Consider the following 22,086-nt stretch of genomic DNA (forward strand, 5'->3'; position numbering starts at 1 on the left):
GTGACTACGACCACGTGATGACGCCATGACGGACGGCAGAATCACCGGAAGCACAAGCTAAATAGAAGTGGACAAGCGGGAAGTTTCAATCAGTTTAAAATAAATAACACTAAACTTTATGGCTTCTTCTATTGAACAAGCTGTCATGCCGTTATCGTCGAGGTAGGGCATCTGGTAGGTGCTCACAAAAGAACGGTATTTAGAGAACTTGGAGATCGTAGGATTGGATACCGATCCTTACTTTTTTCCTCCGTTTTCACGGACCTCATTAAATTGCAGAGTCTACCCGACTTCATTCCACACAATCTGTAAACACTATGTGGTAAATGGGGTTGGTGCTGATATCAAAGCTTTTAAAAGTCTGGATGCTTACCAGTTCTTTGTAACGTAATGTAACCTGTTTTTAGGGGACCTGGTCATTCGTGGCTACCCACTTAAGTTGCCGTTGTACACTTGGTGTGCCAATGCAACTTTCTAATGCAGTTGATCTATAACGTTTTATACCAAGTACCACCTCAGAAAATATTTGGCTTTATTAAAATTACAGTAGCATAGTAGGCCTAACTATTCAGCTAACGTTACTGCTCTGCACAGTTAAAAAACAATGCAGTTTTATTCCTAATAAGAATATTTATTGTTGTCAGCCACTTTAACATTGTAAATACACAGTTTGACCATTAACACCGCATTGTGCTTACAAGTAAAAAAAAAAAAAACATTATTACATGAACGAAAATGAACTCATTTGTCTTGCCGTCCGTCCTACAGCAAAGCTCTTCTGCCGTCTCTCATGGCGTTCACAATTTGCGCAAGTAGAGGGTGACATCACCTGCAAAGGGTCTATACTGTTGTTCTCTTATTTGTAGAATAGGGTTTGTGCACCTCAGAATATGAAATGGTGTAAATGTTGTGTTGTGTTTGTTGGAGAGAATTAGTAAAAAAAAAAAAAAACATCTTGTTAGTACTAAAAAAAATTATTTGTGACTTTCAATTTACAAATATGCATGTGTGACTATTCATTACAACATTTCTACTGTCACAGGTGCTCAGGTTTGCTATAATAATACCTTCACAGAACATAATCAGCTATCCATGCAAAGAAGTCAGTGTGGTGTACTGTAGGTACAGCTGTCCAGGCCAACATCTGATGTGTTGATCTCTTCAACGGTCATCCCAGGAAACCTTCAATAAAAACAAAATCCATCATACATTACCAATATAACAGGGCTGTACAATCCTTTTTCCTGGAGATCTACCTGCAGAATTCAGATCTGACCCTGATCCAACACACACATCTGTAACTGTTAACTGCTTTCACTGATGTGCGGTGAAGTAGATTTCCTGACAAGTTCCTCCCTGAAAGTACATTGATAACACTGTGAAACTGTATTTTCCTAGAGGATCATTTAATAAAGTAACAATATTATTGTAACGGCATAAAAACTTCACAGTCTCAGGAAGGAGGAGGCGTTAACCGGCGGACAATCAATAAAAAATAAAAAAGCAAATATATTAAAAAAAATTAAGTCAAACATTTAAATGTCAAACATGTATTCTATTTTTTACAAAGCATTCTGTTGCAGCTGAATGACATGAGCAAAAATCAGCAGCCTACAAAAAACTGCATGAAGAATTTTGCCTGTGCTTTAAAAAAATAACATAGCAAAAACAACTAGATTAATATAAATGTAAAATTTTAAAGTGTTAAAGACAAGTAAACAGTCAGTAATAAGATAGGAACAAACAAATCAATTAGCAATATCATAAATAAATACAACTAAACAGAATTTCAGGTACAGAAACTGTAATTAAAAGTTTAAAAACACTGCATTGTTTTCTTTTAATAAATAAAATAAAGATTGATCAACTAAAGTTATTAAATATATTCAGTCAAGATCAGTGAATGGTTTTCTTTTGTTCTTTGATTAACATTAATGACAGGCAATGCGGTTATTAGGCTGTTGTCTATTTAAACAAAAATACTCTGTGTTTTCTTTCTCATCTGTTCACATTCACGTAAGACGAAAACTGCTGTGTTTATGATATACTGATGTAGTTTTCTGTATATTGGTCAACAAATATGAAAGAAGTCAGTTTCGACTCTGAACAACCTTCTCTACAGTGGAAATACACGGAACAGTCCAAGAACGGACACAACCGGGAACCGACCGCTGCTCTCTGTGCACGCCAGTGGCGTAGCCATGGGTGTGCCAGGGTGTGCCTGTGCCACCCACAGTGGCAGCTGGCACACCTAAGAATAGATGCAGAATTATTTTTTATAGTCTCAATAAAAATGTTTACTAACTTGGGCTATTGTTGTTTACTTAGAATATATATAATATATTTTTTTTTTTGTTCGCGACTCAGTTGATTCAGATCGGCACTTCGGAGCCTGTTCGCGACTCGGTTGATTCAGATCGGCACTTCGGAGCCTGTTCGCGACTCGGTTGATTCAGATCGGCACTTCGGAGCCTGTTCGCGACTCGGTTGATTCAGATCGGCACTTCGGAGCCTGTTCGCGACTCGGTTGATTCAGATCGGCACTTCGGAGCCTGTCTCGCGACTCGGTTTATTCAGATCGGCACTTCGGAGCCTGGTTCGCGACTCGGTTGATTCAGGATCGGGACTTCGGAGCATGTTCGCGATAAATGAATATTTGGACTTTTACCTTTCGATTCAGCATGTACATGGACCCACACACAAAGGTGGACACACTCTAGACGGGTGTGCCAGGTAGGGTGACCACCCGTCCCGCGTAGCGTGTGCGCGCACAGCGTTTGAAGCCCAATACATGCCTCCCACAAATTGAGACTGTGTCGCGCATAATCAATGCTTGCTCAAAACGACAAGTCGACCTTGGAAGCATTTTAAGTCGATCGGGAAGATTTTTCAAAATCTGAGGAAAAAAAAAGGTGCGAGCCTCCGCTGACTGCGTGCACATCCCGAAACAGACGAGACATTTATACTTGACACAACTGTTTTAGACTGAAAACCAGACCATACAACTGATTTAGACGCGGGTGCCGGTGTGATGAGATGTACTAATATCCGTCTGCTCGGCATGATTGTTTTAGGCCTGTAATTGATTGATTATTGAGGTAATAGGGATGGCACGGTTCGCTGAAATTAAAAAAAAAACAAACCGTTCGGTTCACCACACACGGTTCGGCACGCGCTTGAACTTAAATCTGACAAAGCATCTGTAATATCATCTGTAATATGTCTTGCTATAAATGGCAGGTAATAAAACAGGGTTCAGCTAATAAATGTTTCTGTTGATGCATGCGCATTCTGGCACTTCGGAGCCTGTTCGCGACTCGGTTGATTCAGATCGGCACTTCGGAGCCTGTTCGCGACTCGGTTGATTCAGATCGGCACTTCGGAGCCTGTTCGCGACTCGGTTGATTCAGATCGGCACTTCGGAGCCTGTTCGCGACTCGGTTTATTCAGATCGGCACTTCGGAGCCTGTTCGCGACTCGGTTGATTCAGATCGGGACTTCGGAGCATGTTCGCGACTCGGTTGATTCAGATCGGCACTTCGGAGCCTGTTCGCGACTCGGTTGATTCAGATCGGCACTTAGGAGCATGTTCGAGATTTTTTTTTTTTAAATTCAGATCTGGACATCGAAGCAGGAAGTGTTTGTCAAACAGTTAATTAGTGATAAATGAATATTTGGACTTTTTACCTTTCGATTCAGCATGTACATGGACCCACACACAAAGGTGGACACACTCTAGACGGGTGTGCCAGGTAGGGTGACCACCCGTCCCGCGTAGCGTGTGCGCGCACAGCGTTTGAAGCCCAATACATGCCTCCCACAAATTGAGACTGTGTCGCGCATAATCAATGCTTGCTCAAAAACGACAAGTCGACCTTGGAAGCATTTTAAGTCGATCGGGAAGATTTTTCAAAATCTGAGAAAAAAAAGGTGCGAGCCTCCGCTGACTGCGTGCACATCCCGAAACAGACGAGACATTTATACTTGACACAACTGTTTTAGACTGAAAACCAGACCATACAACTGATTTAGACGCGGGTGCCGGTGTGATGAGATGTACTAATATCCGTCTGCTCGGGCATGATTGTTTTAGGCCTGTAATTGATTGATTATTGAGGTAATAGGGGATGGCACGGTTCGCTGAAATTAAAAAAAAAACAAACCGTTCGGTTCACCACACACGGTTCGGCACGCGCTTGAACTTAAATCTGACAAAGCATCTGTAATATCATCTGTAATATGTCTTGCTATAAATGGCAGGTAATAAAACAGGGTTCAGCTAATAAATGTTTCTGTTGATGCATGCGCATTCTGGCACTTCGGAGCCTGTTCGCGACTCGGTTGATTCAGATCGGCACTTCGGAGCCTGTTCGCGACTCGGTTGATTCAGATCGGCACTTCGGAGCCTGTTCGCGACTCGGTTGATTCAGATCGGCACTTCGGAGCCTGTTCGCGACTCGGTTTATTCAGATCGGCACTTCGGAGCCTGTTCGCGACTCGGTTGATTCAGATCGGGACTTCGGAGCATGTTCGCGACTCGGTTGATTCAGATCGGCACTTCGGAGCCTGTTCGCGACTCGGTTGATTCAGATCGGCACTTAGGAGCATGTTCGAGATTTTTTTTTTTTAAATTCAGATCTGGACATCGAAGCAGGAAGTGTTTGTCAAACAGTTAATTAGTGATAAATGAATATTTGGACTTTTTACCTTTCGATTCAGCATGTACATGGACCCACACACAAAGGTGGACACACTCTAGACGGGTGTGCCAGGTAGGGTGACCACCCGTCCCGCGTAGCGTGTGCGCGCACAGCGTTTGAAGCCCAATACATGCCTCCCACAAATTGAGACTGTGTCGCGCATAATCAATGCTTGCTCAAAAACGACAAGTCGACCTTGGAAGCATTTTAAGTCGATCGGGAAGATTTTTCAAAATCTGAGAAAAAAAAGGTGCGAGCCTCCGCTGACTGCGTGCACATCCCGAAACAGACGAGACATTTATACTTGACACAACTGTTTTAGACTGAAAACCAGACCATACAACTGATTTAGACGCGGGTGCCGGTGTGATGAGATGTACTAATATCCGTATGCTCGGGATTGTTTTAGGCCTGTAATTGATTGATTATTGAGGTAATAGGGATGGCACGGTTCGCTGAAATTAAAAAAAAAAAAAAACCGTTCGGTTCACCACACACGGTTCGGCACGCGCTTGAACTTAAATCTGACAAAGCATCTGTAATATCATCTGTAATATGTCTTGCTATAAATGGCAGGTAATAAAACAGGGTTCAGCTAATAAATGTTTCTGTTGATGCATGCGCATTCTGGCTTCCCGGACATAACAAAAACATGAAAAAAAAGATCTATATTGAGCAACTACAATTCATTTGAATCCTACAATTATATATTATAATTTATTTAAAGTGAATAAATTGTAATGAAAAATAAACAAAATGAAATGGCTAAAGTTCAAAATTATCGTATTTGGAGGAAATTATTACATTTAACAATTAAGTACATTTTGACACGACCTGCAAATTAACACTAGGAGTATGGTTGGACGGAAGCAGTGTCAGCACAAAATACTATCCCATAATTTTGCACAGTAATCTGACAATAAATGTGGCACACCCAGATTTTCATATGCACACCCAGAGTCTCTTTTCTGGCTACACTACTGGTGCACGCACTTGCGCTTCATGCACTCTGCACACAAACAGGGCGCAAATTCGTTCCGTTCCTGCACATAATAACTTTAATCAAATTGGAATTCGAACACTGGAATCGTTAAGCAGAATCGAAATGCAGACGTTTTATCGAATACCCGGTTCTTGGAAATTTGGAACCGGTGCTAAAATGGTCATTTACAGTCATTTACATTTGTATCATAAATACATAGGAGTACAAGCAGAAAATGTAGGAGCACACCTTAAATCAGCCTGCAAACTTACCTTTTAGGGCAATGATTACAATGTAAGGATTATTTAGCAGCTTTGCATGTTCATCTATAGTTTCCTTCATCTGAAATCTTTGTGAGGTCTGGCATCTTCTGAAGTCTCCACACGCGAGGCTGGAGAAACAGGAAAACAAAAGGTGAAAGATTAGCATAGCTGTTCATATTTCACACAAAAGATGATTTATTTCATCACATTTAACAGAAGTGAAACATTATGAGATGTTTTCTTTGTGAATATATGTTATAATGTAATTGAACGTTCACATTTTACTTCTAATTACTAAAGTTTTATTCTTAAATGATACTTGATTATTATAAAGCTTGACTGACTGGCGAGTAAACTAAAATAATTAATAGCCAATTGCGACTCAATTGCCAAGGTGTCCGTAGAGGGTTGTAAGTTGTTATGTAGAAACAGCAATGTATCCCTACACATGTTTGACAGCTCTGGCGTGACGAGATGCGTAAAAAAAACTATGTATTAAAAACGCTGTGCGTTCATTTTGTCGACGGTGTAAAAGTTTGCAAGCTGAGATTTTTTTCAGTGATACAGTGTTGAACAGGGGACTTTTCCCAACATTTGGTTGTTCCCTCAACAACCAAAAATAAAAAGTACACTTACACATACAAATACTGGTGAATCCTTTCCTTTGGAATTAAATACAACATTATTAATGCGTATGAAAACTGTTTAGAATGTTGTAAAAATGTTTCTGTGCATTAAAAAAGTTGAGTGCAGTGTATCATCCGGTTGGGCTATGGAGTTGAGAGAATGAGCTGCTTCAGCAAGAGTCGGCTGTTTCAAAACCTAGTAAGCTGTCTAGGCAGCATTTTTGAGCATCACTGAAAGAGAAAATGTCAGGGATCGCGAATCATTTGAATCAGTTCTGGTGTTCATAGCGGGTTCGCGAATCATTTGAGTCAGTTCGGGGATTGTGAAACATTTGAGCCAGTGTGGGAGTTCAAAGCGGGTTCGCGAATCATTTGAGTCAGTTCGGGAGTTCAAAGCGGGTTCGCGACTCATTTGAGTCAGTTCGGGAGTTCGGAGCGGGATCGAGAATCATTTGGAGTCTGTTTGGGAATTCGGAGCGGGATCGCGAATCATTTGAGTCAGTTCGGAGCGGGATCGCGAATCATTTGAGTCTGTTTGGGAGTTCGGAGCGGATCGCGAATCATTTGAGTCTGTTTGGGAGTTCGGAGCGGATCGCGAATCATTTGAGTCAGTTCTGGAGTTCAAAGCGGGTTCTCGAATCATTTGAATCATACGTTTTCCACGCGAGTTTAGGTGTGATATTTGAACTCATATTTTTTGTTTTGATGTGACTTTTAACAGTATCAAGTATATTAAAAAACTAAACAAATCGTGCCTAAAATGTGAACACATCTAGGCTGATGTAAAGTTACATGATGAAATCATACTGGTGCGCGTGTGCATTTTGAGTGAGCTCTTTCACTGCATTATTCAGTGTATTCAAATGCATTTAAGAATGCATGTGACTTATCACAAAATTCAAGATATGGGGGTTAGAAAATTTATATATTTATATCATTTTATGTAGTTAATCAGTATCACACGAAGAGTGCCATTTCAGTTTTTTCTCCAAAAATCAGCATGATTAAAATTTGATATTAAGTTACTACAAACAATAATTTAATTACATATACAAAATGTTGCAGAATAATGTAATATATGAATGAATAATAGCCTAAAGAACCTTTGTGCCAAAAGGGTTTTTTCTTGTCATTATAGAACCTTTTTAGCATAAAAGGTGCTTTGGAGTTGAGTAAAGTACCCTATGGTTCTATATAGGACCCCAATGAACCCCTTTTTTCTATGGTTGCACCCTATATACATGGTTAAAATAATAAAACCAATGTTTCTTCTGGAGATCAGATAAATAAAAAGATGAGTAGATGAAGAGAAAACATTAGTTTGTATTGTGAAGTAAAGTATTTTATCAGGTGTATCAGTTTCCAAATGAGCATAGCCTACTGACCTGCTTTAGTCTGAAAAAAAAAAAAAAAAACATTGACTAGTTGCGCCCTCCAGAGGAATAAAATAGACATAAAACTGAAATCGTTTCATGTGGAAAATGAGTTCTAACCTTGCGGTCTATGGTTCTAATGATTAACTTCAAGTCTCTGTTGGGTGTAACCCCAACAAAAAAGTAATGTCTATGTATGATATAATATAGAATATAAAATAGAATATTCGTTACAAAACGATTGTTATTACATTTCAATTCATGTATTATTTTATATTAGGCTATATATATATGTATGTATGTATATATATATATATATATATATATATATATATATATATATATATATATATATATATATATATATATATATATATATATCAAGCTTTTACAATTAAATTAGATTAAATTATTATCATTTTAGTGTTTGCATTATGTTGTTGATTCTTCTGCTGCTGCTGTTAGTAATAAATCATATTTACTATACATTTATTATGATTATTAATATTTTGGATAAAATTCAGTACGTGTGCTGTGTAAACAGTGGGGGGGAATGCAAGTCTGAGAGTGCAAGTCTGCAGCCAGACCCTCTTGGTCTCTTTAGAGATGGTTCCTTGTGAAGCTGATGACGATGGGCGCATGTGTTGTCATGTGACGTCACTCTGGCGGAGCGAGGACAGGCGTTGTTCTCGGCGCAGGAGGCTGAAGCGGGTCGAGATCAGGAACACTCAGCTACAGGCCGATATGAGACAGTGAGAGCACAGCAGAAGCAGAACCGGGATCATCTGCGATCACCATGACGACACAGCCTTAGTGCTCAGCATCCGCATCCTCAGCATCATCATCCGCGGCTCAGGTGCGCCGTCAGTGCGTCAGGCAGGATGCAGTTCAAAGAGCTGGTGGACACCGCCGAGAAATGGTGCTCCGGGAACCCGTTCGACCTGATCTTCGCCGAGGACGTGGACGAGAGGCGGCTGGACTTCTACGCCGAGCCCGGGATCTCGTTCTACGTGCTCTGCCCGGACAATCTCACCGGGGGAACCGAGAATTTTGTAAGTATGACATAATCGAGCAAGAGCCTCGTGAGGAGGGGGAGCGGCGCGCGCGCTCGCGTGTGGATGCTGTTGTGTTCTAAACGCTCTCTCGTCTCAAATACACAAAGTACAGTGGGGTTTGGATATGCAATTATGGTAATAGCACGATATTAGACACATGTTAGAGTCATCCTGTGTAAAATAAATTTCAAATATATGCTAAAAATGTCTTGTAAACAGTGAAGCTCAATAAAAAATAATCTTAAGCATTTTAAAATATATTTCAAAATGTACTTCAAGCTCAGGAAAATACAGTGACGATTTCAATATTTTTATATGTGAATATGGCCTTATGTGACCCTCTCTGTGAAATCCTGGCTAAAGGCTCAAAATCTAATTATGAGATAACAAGCATCTACAATTGATTTCAACCATTAATTCCACTATGATTCCAATCTTTGACATTCAATCTTTTACGTTTATGTAAGATATCAAAGCTTACATTTTCACCGAATGTTGTTTACCTTATGAAGGATAGAAAACAGTAAAGTATATTGGAGATTTATTTTCAAAATAATATTACTGTAAACTTGTATTGCTGAAATACTTATTTTTGCCTGTGTTTTGCGGCCTTTAACTCAAAGCAGATGAAATGATGTCATTGTTTTTGACTGCAGCACTTTCTCATACAAGCTCAGCTGCAGTTTTGGATGTTGTGAGGTTGTATGCAACAATTTCATTTTAGAAGTCTACCCAGTGTACAGACTGACGCTGGTCAGACAAGCATGGGTCATCAATATTGCAGGTGTTTATTCAGCACAAAGGTCTTAAATTGCACAGTTCCCCGGAGACTGTCACTGAGGAACAAATAGTGCAGATATTCTCAGTGTTTTGTGCTGTGATGAAGTAAAAACACATGCAGTATTTGCATTGGTGCTCCTCTTGCACATGTCTGTCATGTTTGCTTTCCATTCAGCAATCAGTTTAAAGGTCTGAAATGAACCACAAGAGTTTATTGTAGTTCCTTCACATCACACCACATGACCAGACCCCATCAGACCGCTGCACCAGAGTCCCAGAGCTCTCCAAAACACCAGTGCATGCTTAGACAGGGATCTAATTACTCACACTGATCAATACACAGATCACAGAGCTAGAGAGAGCAAGAGACTGTACTGTATTCATTTATTACACTGCATAAAAAAGTGCCATTCAGGTGATTGGTTAATGTTAATCAATATCCAAACAGCGGTTTAGACATTATTTTAGCAAGCTTGCATTCAGTCTAGCTTTCTTGTAAACCCACTTTTCCCAGTCAATTTAATTTAAGTCTGATTGAATAATCTGTTCACTTGGAAGTATGTTTGTGAATGGGCACTAATGTTGACTTTAAAATAAAACGATGATTATAAGAATGATGCTCCAGCGAAACTACTCATAACTAAAACAGCTGTGTTGAACTGGAGCTCCTCTGGTTTGGCCTGTGGGGTTTTCTCCTCCTGGTTCCTGTGAGCTCTGGACAGATGCATGGTCAGTCTGTCTTTCTGAAATCAGTTAAAGAAAGTTTTACAGTGCTTCAGGCATTCGCTCACAACACAGCTTGAGCGGATATCTCTGGAGAAAGACAGAATGTGTAGAATTCATTCAACATGTGTTGATGTTCCCTGCTCGAACAGGAAGTCGGGATGGGACATAACCATAATTCATAACCTTTTGTTGAGCATTTCATCTGTATATTCAGTGAATTTGAGTTTTTCTACACATGCTTGCAGATGATAGCCATAATATCACATGCACAAACAGCTGCAATACTTCATTTTTGGCTTCATGAGCTTTGTGATAATCTTGTATTTCCCTTATATTCACCAGGAAGACTGAAATATCAGCACTGTTTGTCATGCACCTTGAACAGACAGAGAGCTCCAGAGATGGATGATGTGTTGTCTATGTCCTTGTTCTCAAAAAAGCTGCCAAAATCCCCAAAGTATGTTTTATTTAGAGAGCATTTAGAGTGTCACACGTGAACTAAAACAGTCCTTATATCATTATGTATTAAATGCACAACATCTCTGTAATTTATAACAGTACGAACATCAGTTTTTTTTTTGTTATCGGTTTCTTCAAATTGCAATAAACAGAAAATGTAATGTATTACACATCTATTTAATAAAACCATAAGGTGTTGCACACCTTACACACAAGTGTAAACTTATTTTTATTAGAATTTTCTGTTCTATTGTATTGTATTCTATTCCCACATTAATAATTTTTTCTCAAATTCCGGTTGGTTTGAGAAGATTATTTGGGCCATCTACTGAAAAGTGATCCCTCTCGCTCGGATAAATATAACGGGACAAAGAGTTTTAGTGTCCCAGATTCTCTGCTGGAAGCTCAACTTTGACTTCAGAGATTTCCCTTTAACCATATAAGGACATTTTATAAATCCAGAAATAAAAATATCTTGAGTTAAAAAATTTTTTTACACATGTATAATTTTAGTATGATTGTAGTTTACATCTGACAAAGAAAGTATCCATATTGCAGATGGTATTATCTATCAGATTTATTAATCAGCTTTTTTGTCAAATGTGCTTACACACACAAGAATTTGTCTTGGTGACAGAAGCTTCCAGTGCACAGGATGACAAGACACAGATTACAAAATCAACAAGTGATTCAAAATTAATATGTGAAAACAATAGATAAAAAAGACCAGAGACAACATATGTGACCCTGGAGCACAAAAGCAGTCTTAAGTCTCTGGGGTATATTTGCAACAATATCCAAAAATGCATTGGGTCACAATTATTGATTTTTCTTTTATGCCGAAAAATCATTAGGATTTTAAGTAAAGAACATGTTCCATGCAGATATTTTGTAAATTTCCTACCGTAATTATATCAAAACTTCATTTTTGATTATAATATGCATTGCTAAGGATTGATTTGGAGAACTTTAAAGGAGATTTTCTCAATATTTAGATACTGTACATTTATGTGGGATATATGCATGTGGCATGCGCTTTTATACCAGGTGACTTGCATTTAATATAGTTTTTATACACATTTTATCAAGCACTCTCTGAAAATCGAACCCATTAACGTGATGTTGCATGTGTTAAAGGAATGTAAAAGAAAGTGTATTTATAACAAAAGAAACCAAGTTTAGATAAATAAGAATTTTAGAAAGAAAATGAGTAGTAATAAAAATCGGGTTGAAATCAGAAATGTTTGGATCACTGTGAAACGGGTGAAATGATGTGTTTTCAGCATGTGTGGAGTGAGAGCGAGGACTGTCTGCCGTTCCTGCAGCTGGCGCAGGACTACATCTCCTCCTGCGGGAAGAAAACACTGCTAGAGGTGCTGGACAAAGTCTTCAGAGCCTTCAGGCCTGTAAGTCTCACTCTACTCTACATTTCTGAATAATAATAAGCACAATAAACAATTATATAGCCATGTGATAGTTCATCAGTTTCAATTTGTAATGCATAACCTTTGCCAGGCAGTCCACATAAGATTTTGAGATTTATTACTATAAATTCCCTTTTCATTTGAGGTGTAACATAAGACTTACATGATAGCTGGAAATGAGCATGTAGCTGGCAATTTTATGCAAATCTGTACCAGTTACAGAGGCCTTTGACTTTGATGTCTGTACTCTTTTGCTATGAACAGTCATTGTTTTTGCATGGTCTCAGTGGTTTGTTGGCATGTGGGTGATTACATGCATGAGGAAAGCTGAAAAGCAGAAAAATGTGCTGCTTCTGTAGCTGAAACGTTTTTTAAATGTTTCGAACTTGACTCATGAAATCAGATTTTAGATCCAAAACTATGTTTACAATCTTATAATGGAATTTCTGGAATGTCAATGCATGTTACATTTGAATATTCGGTTTTGTTTTGTTCTGTTTTGATTCTATACTGTAACGTTTGGAATGATTGTGTTATTCTTCTGCAGCTCCTGGGTCTTCCAGATATTGATGATGATGCATTCGATCAGTATCACGCAGACGTGGAGGAGGAACCAGAGCCAGACCACCAGCAGATGGGTGTGAGCCAGCAATAATGCCCAGCAGAGAGGCTCTGCGCTGGGCTACAGTCTCTGCATCGAGCCCTGCTCTCCTAAACTTACCCACCTGGCTCTTCTTCTTATAGGATACACACAACACACACACTGCATCATTACACCCTTTCAGATCTGGACAGCTTTTCCTGAACCCTCATTTTAACTCAAGTGATCATTATTTTGATCAATATTATTTCTCATTAACCTCTCATCACATTTAAGCAGAGACAAAACAAATATCTCATTCCCAACTTTCATTGTATTTTTTTTTATTAATTATCTGGAGGCAATAGATTAGAAACTTACATTCAGAATGTAACACCAGTGTACTGCATACTGCTGCAATGTCACTTGACCTCATTATGTTGCATGTTTAATTCAGTGTCACACAGTTGTCAGAATTACTGTAGGATGTCGTAGGATGTATTTGCATCCAAATTTGTGGTAAAATAAATGTGTAAAAGTTGCGATTAGTATCACGTCCTATTCATTCATCCAATTGGAATAGAGGGTAAATGCTGCATATTTTGATAAATTCTAACAATTAGAGCAGGAACATGTGTTGAGAAAAATAAATGGGGTCAGTTCTTTTGACTTCATGTAGTGAATCTTGATGTCCATTGTGGATTTACTGTACCCTTGAATAATACATTAACCCCAGATCTCGTCTTCGTATTGAAATGTACTTTAAATCACTCCGAAATATCTGCTAAATGACAAATAACCAAAGCTGACTGCAAGTGCATATAGAGTATCTGTGTGTTCAGGATCAAATTAAACAAGATCTAGAGGTGATGAGGTTAGTGTGTTTTTCTGGTGGGTGAGATGTTTAAACAAACCCTTGATCAATCCTCTCTTTGCCTTGATTGTCTTTTGATTGTATTAATCAACATCCTCTGAGTTAAGAAAGGTCTATATATACAAAGGGGACTGCTGTGTTATGGTCATGTGACCTGATGCAGCAGTTTCCATGACCTGATTAAAGCATCATTTATCTGCTGTCTTCTTAACAAACAGACTGCACAGACGAGGTCAGCAGAGGCACATTATGTTTTGTTCAGGGCATAGTGTATGTGAATTTGCTGACGTTAGATGTGTGGCTCTGTTTTCTGCTTCCATAGTGTCTTCCTGCACACACTCCATGTGTATACCAACAGTGTGTTACACAGATCAAAGCTGCTGTTTTCTCTCTTTATGTAGTTATGTAACAGTTAAAGCCCTGTACCTGATTGTGATATTTATTTTATTTTACTGGTTATTTTTTTTGTCCCATGGTCTAAACTTCTCAACTTTGCCACTTGATTTTTGCTGGACCATTCGTATACGTAGCTTAACCTTTCAAAAATGTATTTCTTTTGTTTATACTGTATGTATTATTATTTTTTCATCAGACTGTCTTTATTGTGTAACAGTTAAAGCTTTATACCGGATTTGTGATTGCTATTTTATTTATTGTTTATATTATTTATTAATATTTATATATTGTTTATTATTAGTTTACCTGTGTATGATTTATTCATTTATTTACGCCTTTGTGTGTGTAAATCCATTTGTGGATGACATTTTCGTCACCTTTATAACTAATAATTTAATTTCTGAGAAGATTGTTCAAATCTTACAATATGGTAACTGGAAATACTGTACTGTTATTGATTTTGGATGAATATTGATCAGCCTGTCTAGAGTCATTTAGATTCAAACCAGAGTAAAATTTGTTTGGGTCAGCATGTAATGTAACCTTGAAATTCAACAATTAAATTTTAACCTTATGAGTGTATTCTCTATTTATTAGTTTTTCCCCCACACACGAATAGGCTGTAACCTTTGATATTGAATATCTGCTTAGTAAAACTGCTGACTAAAAGCAAATAGGCGATAAATGTGAGATGCTATGTAAATGCACTCCAAAAAATATTTAAACCTACATTTAGGAGGTAAATTGGATAAAATTTAGATCCATTTGGATAACAGTTTTAAATAAACTTAATGTGATGCTTATTCGTCAGTCACATATAAATAAAACTGATTTCTGCACTCAAAAAAAATAAAAAAAAAAAAATAATAATAATAATAAATGTCAGTTTGTTAGGCTAATGCATCTATTTGATTTAAATGGTCGTATGGAAGGCATATGTATATAGAATAAAGAAATGTAGATATCAAGAAAAATTAAACTGGAGATGGAAAATGGGAAGACTCAAGAATTACAAGCAATTGGACACAGGATTGAATGGAAATATATTATCAGACAGGTTTATATGTAAAGGAAGAGTTTATTTGGAAAAACTTAACTCCATTTTAAAATACATTTTCATAAATCATGATTTTACTGTGTTACCTTTTTTTGTTATTATTCTTTGATCAAAACAACCCAACTGCAGTTTGATTGATATTGAAATGCAGGATAATTTATTATTATTATTATTATTATTATTATTATTATTAAAAACTTGTTGTCTGTTTTTTCAAGTGAACTCTTCAGATTGTTGCATGCCAGAAATTTATATTTATTTATTTATAAACATTTATTAGAGGATCAACCCCATGAGATGAAACATCTCTTTTTCAGGGGGTCCTCATGATCATGTCCAAACAACATAGAACAGCAGAACAATAGATACAATCAAATAGAACAAAAAAAATAATCATAAATAATCATAATTAAATAGTAATACAATAACAAAACAAAAAAAAAAGAAACAAAACAATAGCCTGACTACAAAAGTTGGCTACAGAATATGACCAGATAAAAAGATAGAAGCGATGGAATCAGAGAGATGCGCTGTTGAATGTTTTGAACTCATTACTCGTCACTCTCCAGTTCAGTAAGTGGCGCTAACGCTCCATAAAAACAACCGAAGAAGAAGAAGCAGCAGCAGAGGTAACTCATGCGGTCTTTGGCGTTTGTTTAGTTTGTTTGCGGTGTGCTCGACTCACATCAGCTGTCGGAAGTGTGCATAGTTGTTTGGATGTTCGCTTTTTTTGCGTGTTTAGTGAACATTTAGCATTTACCGGTCTTTAATTTTTTTTTTTATATATATAGACTATATATTTTGGGCATCTGTCCATTTTGAGGTTCCTAGGTTTTTTAAATAGTAATATTATATACAGGATGGGTCCGAAGCAGAGCAGTCCGTCGGTGGGGGTTCGGATCCGATCTTACTCCGGTTCCGATCTGTATAACTCTGACGGGCGAGCCGCGGTTCTGCGCTATTACGCGGGCGGTTCGACGGGACAGATCGGTGAACGGGTCCAGAGACCCGGTCCGTTCATCCAGAGCGCCGTCATCCCGACCGGCGGCCGCAGAGAGGAGCCAGACGGGCAGAGGACGCTCCTGATCGGGTCACTTCCTGCGCACCTCAGCCCTCACCTGCTGGGCGGTAAGACACGGAGCTCACTCCTGCAGTCATATTATACTATAATGCATTGGACTAAATAAAGGCCTATAATATCATGTTGACTTCATGTGATGAATTAAGTTAATTCGTGACGTTATCATAAACACAAGTTCATCTTATGATTAGCCTACATGTTATTTCAGTAATTTAATAATATTATAGGCTATTATTATGTTGCTCTTTAGTTTTAAACGATTATACAACATTTTAATATGACCACAACAAGCTCATAAACTATAAATATATGGCTTATAGGATTATTCATCTTTGTCTAAAACAATATCACAAACACACACACACACACACACACACATAATTTAGCTCCCTGGTTCTGTCTGGTTACATATGACAGTGTAGTACTAAAAAACATGTCTTAATTTATCATATCGAAATCTTATTTGATTATTATAGCAGCTTATCATAATAAGGTCATGTTCATATTGTATTTTATTTGATGTAGGATAATGAATGTTGTTTTATGGGTTATGCATTGATGGTTTTATCATACGTGTGTGTTTCTGTGATCAGAGCACTGTTTTGTTGTGGATTTTTATGGTAACTATAAACACAGAGACTTCCTTATCCAAGAGGACAACATGAAAATGTGTCCCTTTAATATTTTCTGATCTTGAATCCTGAGTCTGATGTGTTTATGTGCATTGAAATATCTGATATTATGATAATGAAATAATACTTTGATGTACGTTTCATGCAAGATCTCTCTTTCAAGATAGTTTGAAGGTCAAACATGTTGTATTTTTGCAACCTTTGAGTGGCAATAAATGTTTGGTTCCAGATTTGATCTAGCGATAATGACATGTTTTATTAAATCATCCTTGATCATGGGTCAGATTGATCAGATTCAGAGGGAAATTTGCTGATCGGAAACAGACTTGTGAACACGTGAGAAAAATGTATGTCAAGTCAAATTCATTGCTTTATATTTGACCGTTATTGTGTTTGTTAGCAGGACATTTACGAGTCATGGTTTCTGCTGAAATCCTCTTTTTTGAGTCATGTTTGAAATAGCTGAGCAAGGTTGATTGCCAGCTTTTTCATTTGTGATGTACAGTCTGGCTTAGAAAGTGCATGCTATTTTATTAGTAATTTTAAAAAGAAAAGCAGCTTCAAAATATTTTTCTGCTGTTGCAATTGAAGTATCAAACCGAAATACAAGAGTACCGGTAATGTAAAAAAAAAAAAAAATCACTGGTTTCCAAACACTATCTCTTCCATTGGTCAGTCAAATAGATTAGTGTTAGAAAGCGTCATAGTGTTTATTCTTTTCATGGAAATCAAAAAGTGTGCTTCTAGCTAGGATAACAGACTGAAGGGGCATTCTGTGTCAAAGCATGATTCGGGTCAGATTGGATGTGAAGGTCAAAGTTCAGGAGGCATGTGTGTGTCATGTGTCTGCTCCAGATGCACTGTGTTCATTGTCCTTCATCAATAATATTTGTTTGCTATGTGAGTTCACATCATGATCTTAAAGTGTTGTCAGAAACATGGAAATCTGGAGAATAGCACAGTTACAGAGAACACAAACAAAACGTGCATTAACTGAAATCATCCGTTTTTATTGTGTTTAGTTAATTAGCTAATATTTGGCAATCTGAGATTATTGGTGCTGACCAATTAACATGACAGCATTCTCATCAAAATCTTTTGTATAATTAGCTTAATAATTGTTTATGCATTTGAGTCAATTCTGTGGAAAATATCTAATATGGGCTGAAAGTCTTCTGAAGAAAGAAGTCAAGAAAAGTGTTAAGAGAAACTTGGAGACATGGACAGTTTCTGTACAGAGTGAAAAACAGTTATAAATTAAAAAAGTAAATTAAAAAAAAGCACAAACCTGTAATCTACTGTTCAAGATTCATAAACATCATTGTTACAGTTATATATTGTTAAGACTTAATATTTCTTTCTTTTTTTCAGTTTCTCATGTCATACATGTACCAGGAGCACCTTAAAAAACACACACAACTTCCTCCTGTGTTTGTGCACACCTGGCGAATAAAACTAATTCTGATTCTGAAGATAAATTCTAAAAAGTCATTTTCAAATATACATTTGTAAAAATATTTGAGTTGCCTCTATTTGTAAATGCCCTTCTTGCATCAACACTTGAAGTTGGCCTGGCCTGAAAAGAAGTGTTTATCTGATTGTATGGCAGCTCTTACTGAAGACTTGCTGATCAACTCAATTAAAAACACCTCAGCAATCCAATATTTGTGTTGCATTTTCCATGCAGGAGTTCAGCACTTTAGATTTTTTTTTTTTAATGCAACATTTATTTTAAATGGTTATTCTGTTATGAATGCTGCCAAAAATTATTTACCAACTGAAACTTACAAATGAAAAACGAGGTCCCTGTTTGAATTGATTTTGTAGAATTGTTACATAATTTAGAATTTAGTAAATACTCACTTCATGCATAATAATAATAAAAATAATTGATATTGAGTACTCATCCTAAGCAGACAACCCAATATATTGATTAGACATCTTACCTTTAGGAATATAAGACAAGTTTATTTATTTCATAAGAAAAAAGATTTGAAGATTCTTAAATGTTTCCTGTGAATGCAAAATATTCTAAACTTTATTCTTGGTAGAAAATAAAATCTGTTACAAATAACGTTATTCTTAATTTGTCGTCTAATCTGATTTGCAATGACATTTTTGTATATGCCATATTAAATATACAAGAGTGTTTTTCTTGGCTAGCAGTAAACCTTTGTTGTCATAACTCAAGCGCTTGTTTCACTTTGACCTTTAACCTCCTTTCAGATAAAGTTCCACTGGGCCACAAACAAACACATAAACGCACAAGGCCCTGTCTTATAGAATGACTTCCTGTAAAAGAGTTTATGTCTGTAATCAGTCTGGAGATGTGTCTGAAGGCTCCTCCCCATCAACACACAGCTGACCTAACATTTTTTCTTTTTTATATTTACTTCCTGTTAATGTTTGGCAGTACAGACTGACACTGATAATTACAGGTGTGTGTGTGTGTGTGTGTGTGTGTGTGTGTGTGTGTGTGTGTGTGTGTAACCAAGCAACTGCAAGCATACTCTGTCTAATTAATAACATTTGCCCAGTTTAATTAGTTAGTGATTGATGGGTCAGTGCACTGGTAGTTGTGAATGTCTTCTCTGTTATTAAATGTGAATGTGCAAAGAACAGGAAACATGTTCAACACACCAGTTAAACTAGTAACAGCCTCTGAAGAGAATCTCAGTGCAAAAACTACTTTATTTTGATGTAAACATACTTTTGTTTGGTGTTCAGTTTTTAATATCTATGCACATTAAAAATGCATTATAATTAATATGCTTTCAGCTTAATGCTCAGTATTGTACTCTGTTGCATATCATGCACATATATTTTTTTAATGGTGTGTTTAATTGCACAGAATAAATGACAGTCTGTTAAAGTGATTTATTTCAGCTTGTTGGATAAAATATGCCTAATATATGCTACTAAAATCATAATAATTCTATTACCTGTTTGTGTTCTATTTATTCAAGCAGACCTTTGAATGCCTAGAGGTTTATGTGTAATCATAATGAACTTTATTTGAAATGAAACAAACCTGCTTTATAATCATTCAGCCATGTGCAGCATGACCACGTGCTCTGAATTTTATGCTTTATATTTTGTTCATATTTTGATAACCTGGTAATGCACATTACAGTAAATAGACTCACAGACGAGATTACAACATTTCCAAGATTGCTCTTTTTATTGCCTTGTAATCTTCTAATTGCTGTTTACGGACAGGAACTGTGCGATTTATTGCTCAAGTGACCTACATAATAAATACAAGACAAATAAATGCTACAAAAATATATTTCAACATGATTTTTGTCTCTTCTGTTTGTTTCAGCTGGATTTGACTGTCCCGCCTGCTCAAAGTTTGTCTGTTCAGATGAAATCGAAGATCATTTGATCATGTGTTTCTCCAAACCCAGACTCAATTATAACGGTGAGAACAATCTTCACTATCACACTCTCTCTATCTATCGGCCCAGTTAGATCACTTACTGTTCCTGCATCTTGAGCTCTCAAACTGAATTAAAGCTACTTAACAATATCTCAAATAACCAAAAAAACTTTAATTTATTTTAGATTGCACATGCAAATTAATTTCTGTCCTCCACTCTTTATTGTAATGTTGATTTGCCCTCAGTGTCATCAGCTCTTGCTCTGAGCTTCTCTGATGCTAAAGGTGATGTTGTGATGGTTTCTCTTTCTGTAGATGATGTTTTGTCCCGGGACTCTGGCGAGTGTTCGATATGTCTGGATGGCATGGTTCAGGGGGACACCATCGCTCGACTGCCCTGTCTCTGTGTCTACCACAAAGGGTACGAGAAACATTCACTAACACAGTCATAAACACACACACGCATACCTGCTGTCATCTGTGGAAATCATCTCGTCTTCTGCTCCTCCAGGTGTATTGATGAATGGTTTGAGGTCAACAGGTCTTGTCCAGAACATCCCACAGATTAACATTAAAACAGGTCAGATGTTAGATTTTTTTTCTACACTCAGAGTGCTGTCACCAGTAACCAATAATTGATTATTTTTTTCTGTCTGCAGATATTTCCAGTAAAGAAGACCAGCAGAGAAGGGCTCAGCTAATGTTTTTCTCCAGTATCTTACTCGCTTTGACACTAGATGATAAATCTGTCATCATCAGAGACTTATATGGACTAAAACCTGCAGTGCCAAATCTAAATGAAATCATGCATATACTTTGCACAGTTCTGTTAACAAACCCGAAGACTCACGGAGCTCAGATAGAGGACTGAAGTATCACTGCTTCATTGGTTAGGGGGTAACATATCAGTAGTTTCCATAACCACAACATGACTTTCTGTTGAACTGTTTTTAACCACAGTTTGTGTAGAGTTGTGTAGCGCAGACATGAATGTAGCGGACGATGACCGACAGAATGTGAGTAAAGGAGGAACATGAAGGACCTAATCAAAGGTATTTTCTGTACACTTCGATTTTTGAAATTATATTTAAAATAGATGAACCAGTTGTGAATGATTGTGATAAATGCTGTTGATTATTTACCCCAGTGAGCCGCTGTGTATATAACAGGTGCTAGTTACAAACTATATATGTAATTATAATTTATATATAAATAAATTCAAAGGGCTCTTGAATGTAAAGGCGTGTCATTTTCTACTTTGTTTCTTATTGACCATTACTCTGTCCAACAACATTAGGTGTTTTTATGCTATTTATTTGTATTGGGTGAATATGTGCATGTGTGTTTTTATATACATAACTATGCAAAAGTCTTTTTTTCCATTTCCGCCAACAAAATGGTTGTAATCCAGTTATTTCTAACTTTAATGTAGTGTTTTAGCAGGAAATATCAGTTTACATTTTCAAAAGATTATAGAAAGATACAAATAGTTGCAAAGCAATTTTACAGAAAATTAAGTTTCTACAATATCTGTATAATCAAACAGATGATGAACACTATTTACAGAAATTATTATATGATGTAAACACACTTATAGCAATATTTGTAAGTTCTGTATGTTGATTCAGGGTTAGCATCATCTGAGGTCCTCTGAGGGGTCCGCATCATCTCTTCTCAGGTGTTCTGGATCCAGACT

The 22,086-nt window shown here is 37.1% G+C and overlaps 2 protein-coding genes across 2 annotated transcripts; both read left to right on the top strand.

Moving 5' to 3' along the window:
* Positions 1-8,508: 8,508 nt before the first annotated feature.
* Positions 8,509-13,510, top strand: LOC113119776 (maturin-like). The gene is made up of 3 exons (XM_026289430.1): positions 8,509-8,996; positions 12,248-12,370; positions 12,936-13,510. The coding sequence occupies exons 1-3, from the start codon at positions 8,826-8,828 to the stop codon at positions 13,041-13,043; spliced, it is 402 nt and encodes a 133-aa protein (XP_026145215.1). The 5' UTR covers positions 8,509-8,825; the 3' UTR covers positions 13,044-13,510.
* Positions 13,511-15,914: 2,404 nt separating this feature from the next.
* On the top strand, positions 15,915-21,630 carry LOC113119774 (E3 ubiquitin-protein ligase znrf2-like). The gene is made up of 5 exons (XM_026289428.1): positions 15,915-16,423; positions 20,334-20,432; positions 20,706-20,811; positions 20,902-20,970; positions 21,050-21,630. The coding sequence occupies exons 1-4, from the start codon at positions 16,156-16,158 to the stop codon at positions 20,957-20,959; spliced, it is 531 nt and encodes a 176-aa protein (XP_026145213.1). The 5' UTR covers positions 15,915-16,155; the 3' UTR covers positions 20,960-20,970; positions 21,050-21,630.
* The last annotated feature ends 456 nt before the right edge of the window (positions 21,631-22,086 follow it).

The sequence above is a fragment of the Carassius auratus genome, chromosome 19 (genome assembly GCF_003368295.1).
Source record: "Carassius auratus strain Wakin chromosome 19, ASM336829v1, whole genome shotgun sequence".
NCBI classification, from domain to species: Eukaryota; Metazoa; Chordata; class Actinopteri; order Cypriniformes; family Cyprinidae; genus Carassius; species Carassius auratus.